Here is a 5000-nt window from a genome sequence, read left to right on the forward strand (position 1 = left end):
TCTAACTAGGATCTCCTGAGCATCTGAGATCATTATAGATTCAACACACACTCCTTTACGACGAAGCCTTCAAATACTCAATGATGGAGAAACAGCACATGTAGAACACTATTTTGTCTATTTATTAAGAGGTTATTCTTCTCAACGTCCTCATGAGGTCTGCTTCTCTTCAATTGTCTGTAACCCACACGAAGCCTAATCCAACTGGAGCTGGTACATTTGTAGATGCCCCAGGATCCTCACAGGGTCAGTCTCTTCTCACAGAAGGTCATGAATCCTTCATGTATCTCTGCATTTCATTCCAACAAAGCAGCATTCACCCTCTTATTATTCCGAGTGGGACGGTTCACATACTCTTTTCTCTCTCTCTCTCACCTGTCAATCACAGCAACACTAGCCAATCGTAGGACTCGGTGAGCTCACGTATGTGGGAATATTATTGCGGACCTCTTGTACAGACATTCGAATTACAGTTGGAACAAGACTAATGTTTGTTTCTCTTTATGTTTCTGGTTCTTCACAGCTGCAGGTCTGGTGCAGAGATGTGTGATCGTACAGAAGGACAACCTGGGCTTCGGCTTCACTGTGTGCGGAGAAAGAATCAAGCTGGTGCAGAACGTTCGTCCAGGTATCGACACACAACTCCTATTCTATACAGATGTGTCTGTACAGATGTCCAGGGTGCAAATGATGTTATGGAAGTGAGTTAGACTCTTAGCTGTTAGACTCAACATCCCCCCCCTTATACAGGTGGAGCAGCAGTAAAAGCCGGAGTGCAGGAAGGAGACAGGATTATTAAGGTACATTTGATTGCTGTTTTGCTCTTGAGAACTTGTACAGCTTTACCTCACACGTCATCTCGTCTCTCTCTCTCTCTCTCTCTCTCTCTCTCTCTCTCTCTCTCTCTCTCTCTCTCTCAGGTCAATGGCTCCTTGGTGTCTTCCATGTCTCATCAAGAAGTAGTGAAGATGATTAAATGTGAGTGTGAAGATATTCCACACCCAATGTTTGAGTCTAATTCATATCATGAGCTCAACTTGTTTCTCTCTCTCTCTCTCTCTCTATCTCTCTCTATAGCTGGAACGTACGTGGCCTTGACACTCCAGGGTCCACCTCCTTCGGTAGCCTCTGTCCCTCTTCAACCCCTCCCATCTGACCCTCCAGCCAATCACAGGACACAGCCAGGCGATGAAACCACACCTCCTCCACCCCCACCTTTGCCCGCTTCAGTACTCAGCTCGTCGTCACAGAGAATCACCTGCCCCAAACCTCTACAGGTGTGTGAAGGACCGTCTAAATGTACAGCGATGGTTTTTACCTGGCCCTTTTTACGGTGGGGTAAAGATGATGTGTTATATACCTCCTCTAATCTAGGGGTTGGGGACGGGGTAACAAGGAAGGGGTACGAGTGAACCAAGAGCTTGATTTTCCAACATAAAAGGAGTCAAAACAACAAACATCAAGTTGTTCGAGCTTATTGGAGGCATGCAAAGTAAAATTCAAATCAACAGCAAATCGCTTACCTCACTCTATTCCTACCAAAACCAGGAGAAAGCAAACAGGGAGAAAAATGTCGTCCTACTGCTTCCAAGAAACACGGATATAAGTTTCCAGTTTTGTTACAAAGTCACAATGGAAAAAAAAAAGACATGCTGGTGTAGCTTTAACTTGTTCACAGACATAGGCAACAACTTCATAAGATAAGATATACCTTTATTCGTCCCACAATGGGGAAATTTCTCTGTTACAGCAGAAAAAATATATCGTCGCTGTCAGGCGGAATCCTCGTATCTCCAAAACCGTTATTTTTCAGGAAATTAAAAAAACGCCGTACCTTATCTGCAGTGCACAGGGTTTAGTCCGTGTTGCAGTGGATTGTCTTGCTCTAAATTCCTGTCCTCAGACGAGCACCAGAACTAGCGGGGGTCAAGATTTTTTTTTCTTTGAGCCCAGTGTTTTGAAGACATTTACCTCAGAAGACGTGTTGATTCGTTGCGACTCTTCTTGAGGAGAAATATGCCGTGAAGCTCTCCCGCGGAGTGAGGAAGAGGTGGACAGTTGAAGTGTCCAATGGAGTTATGAGATTTGCGCTCAAGCTATTTTCAAGACTTTAGATTGGTTAATAACTTGTAAAAATAACAGACCCATGTGGGGACTGACCAATAGCATCGATATGTGAAAAAATATGAAATTGACCAAATTTGGACATACGAGGTTTCCGCCCGACAGCGACGATATAATAAAGAATAAAGACATAATATACAAAAACAAAAATGTATAAAAAAAAAGAGTAGTGTTTACACTGAAGACATATTGCACATTTTTTCAAAATGTGTTATTGCACATGTTTAAAATACTTTGTTATTGTTTATTATTACAGTGAAACAGTAATAATGGTGTGTATTATGGTGACTAGTTCACTGGGAGCAGCTTTGGTTATAAAGTCTAACAGCAGCAGGGAGAAAAGAGCGTCTGTATTCGATCCTTCAGACACTTAGGATGTAACAGTCTGTCACTGAAGCAGCTGCTCAGAGCTGAAACCGTTTCATACAGGGGGTGAGAGTCGTTCTCCAGCAATGATGATAGTTCATGAACTCTAATGGCAGCACATTTGCTAACCTTCTGGGGCAAAAGAAACCCAAGCATCAGTGACATGGAGACAAAAGTTTCTTATCCTCCGGAGCGGTCCGGCTGTTAATGGCAAGCAGATTCAGCTGGGGCTTTTTAAGCTCAGTACAAATCAAAACGTTTTGTCCGGCATGTGCACAAGTTCACCATAACTGGACTGTTAAAGATTAGAATAATGTCAGCTGGTCTTTATCTTCGTCTACCAGGTTTGGTGAGCCTGTACTTCATCTCCAGTTCAGCGTGACGTATTTCTAGATGCTTTTCTGCTCACCGCGGCTGTAAAGAGTGCTTATTTGAGCTGCCACTGCCTTTTTGAAACCCTGTCTCACAGAGTGTGTAGTGTCTGAAATACGCACCAGCCTGGGGGAAAAAAGTCAAATGCACAAATCTAAAGATCTTCCAAACAACCATGGATCAATACATACAGAACCACCAACCAGTCCAGAAATAGCAGATGTACTTAATGCCCTGTTAAAGTAGCCATATAAATCACCTTAATCTAGTTATTTCCTGGGAAGTGCTTTGTCTTTATTTTGTTTGTTTGTGAGAGCCACAGATGCTCTGTTTTAGTAAGGCACAGACTAACACAGTGCCTCTGAATGTTTGAATGATGCTTCTTTAAATTTTTTTGAACCCAAGATTTGCTGTGTATGAACGACGCAGCGGTTTTGCAACAACTAATATTTTAAGCAAAAGGGCATCTCTAACTTGCCCGAGAACACGTGCGAATTGGGAGGGGATTAGATCCAATTTTCCAGGGATGGACAATTGGGATTTGTTGCTTATTGGCGATAAATAATAATAAATAAATAAATAACTTTTTTTTTTTTTTTCTCTCCCATTCAGGACCCAGAAGTCCAAAAACACGCCACACAGATCCTGAAAAAGATGCTGGAGCAGGAAGAAGCAGAACTACAGGTATAACACAGTTACTGGCTTCAGATCCTGATCACAGTAAATGAATTGAATTTAACCGAGACAAAGCAAGCATGACTTGTGCTTTACGCCGTGCAAGCCGTCCCGGTCCTCTGCGATCGTTTCTTACGCCACGTGTTATCCAATGTGCAGGACCTGCTGGAGGAACAGTCCCGCAACCCGTCGCCCTCGCTGGAAGAGAGAATAGAAAGCGCGAAAAGGCGTGCTAATCAAGTCAGAGTGAAAATGCAGAAGGATCTGGTAAGAGATTTTTTTTTTTGTTTTTTTTTTTTGTTCCCTAAAGTGATGTTTTTTTTAGTTTGGAGCTAAACGACTGAGACTGAGCCGGTGCTTTTTGTTTTGTTTTGTTTTTGCAGGATGGAACACGTTCGGAAACCGCGAGCAACTACGTGATCGCCGGAGAAGGTGTGTGTCTAGACTAATACGTCATTTTGTGTGTGTGTGAGAAAAAACACAGCGGAAGCTTCAGCCAGCTACTGTAGATTTGTACATAAGAGCTGCTCCTGTACTCATAAACACTGTCCTGCAGCGACTTCCAACGGGAGCGAAGACAGTAGCTTGACTTCAGCTTGTATGATAAACAGATAAACACTGCTGAATTCCACCTGCAAAATCCAAACCAAGTAAAAGGATTTCCATACTGATTTATAATCCTGCTATCTGCCGTCACTCGCTATAGGGGTTTGTGTCTAGTTCTGGTTTTTTCTCCAAGCTTTTCCTTTCTACCGTCACCTCCGGATCGCTCGTGAATGGAGATTTAGATCCACTCCACTGTAAACTGTTGAAGAAATGACATTATTTACATTGACGTGATTTCCTGTCCGGTGTCACCCAGATGAGGATGAGGTTCTCTTAAGGTTTCTTCCTCATGTCATCTTCCTCAGGGAGTTTTTTCCTCACCACCGTCACCTCAGGCTTCATCATCAGGGAAAAATGTTAGAGATAAAAAAATTTAATTCCGTTTCTGTGCTTCTGTAAAGCCGCTTTGAGAGCATGTGAGTTGTTAAAAGCGCTATAGAAATGAACTGAATCGAAAGTGAATTGGGGGGGCACGGTGGGTTAGTGGTTAGCACGTTCGCCTCACACCTCCAGGGTTGTGGGTTCGATTCCCGCCTCCGCCTTGTGTGTGTGGAGTTTGCATGTTCTCCCCGTGCCTCGGGGGTTTCCTCCGGGTACTCCGGTTTCCTCCCCCGGTCCAAAGACATGCATGGTAGGTTGATTGGCATCTCTGGAAAATTGTCCGTAGTGTGTGATTGCGTGAGTGAATGAGAGTGTGTGTGTGTGTGCCCTGTGATGGGTTGGCACTAGGTCCAGGGTGTATCCTGCCTTGACGCCTGAGATAGGCACAGGCTCCCCGTGACCCGAGGTAGTTTCGGACAAGCGGTAGAAGATGAGTGAGTGAATGAAAGTGAATTGAATTGATCCAGATTTGTCTA

At 43.7% G+C, this 5000-nt stretch overlaps 1 protein-coding gene across 3 annotated transcripts in view; it reads left to right on the forward strand.

Moving 5' to 3' along the window:
• arhgef11 (Rho guanine nucleotide exchange factor (GEF) 11) overlaps positions 1–5000 on the forward strand; it is a 35257-nt gene that overhangs the window by 6987 nt on the left and 23270 nt on the right. For all 3 annotated transcript variants that reach the window (XM_060875113.1, XM_060875114.1, XM_060875115.1), the window contains exons 3-9: positions 524–628; positions 751–800; positions 921–978; positions 1078–1277; positions 3475–3546; positions 3697–3804; positions 3921–3969. In XM_060875113.1, the coding sequence (XP_060731096.1) occupies positions 524–628; positions 751–800; positions 921–978; positions 1078–1277; positions 3475–3546; positions 3697–3804; positions 3921–3969 (642 nt within the window). The remainder of the gene's footprint in view (positions 1–523; positions 629–750; positions 801–920; positions 979–1077; positions 1278–3474; positions 3547–3696; positions 3805–3920; positions 3970–5000) is intronic.

The sequence above is a fragment of the Tachysurus vachellii genome, chromosome 7 (genome assembly GCF_030014155.1).
Source record: "Tachysurus vachellii isolate PV-2020 chromosome 7, HZAU_Pvac_v1, whole genome shotgun sequence".
NCBI lineage: Eukaryota > Metazoa > Chordata > Actinopteri > Siluriformes > Bagridae > Tachysurus > Tachysurus vachellii.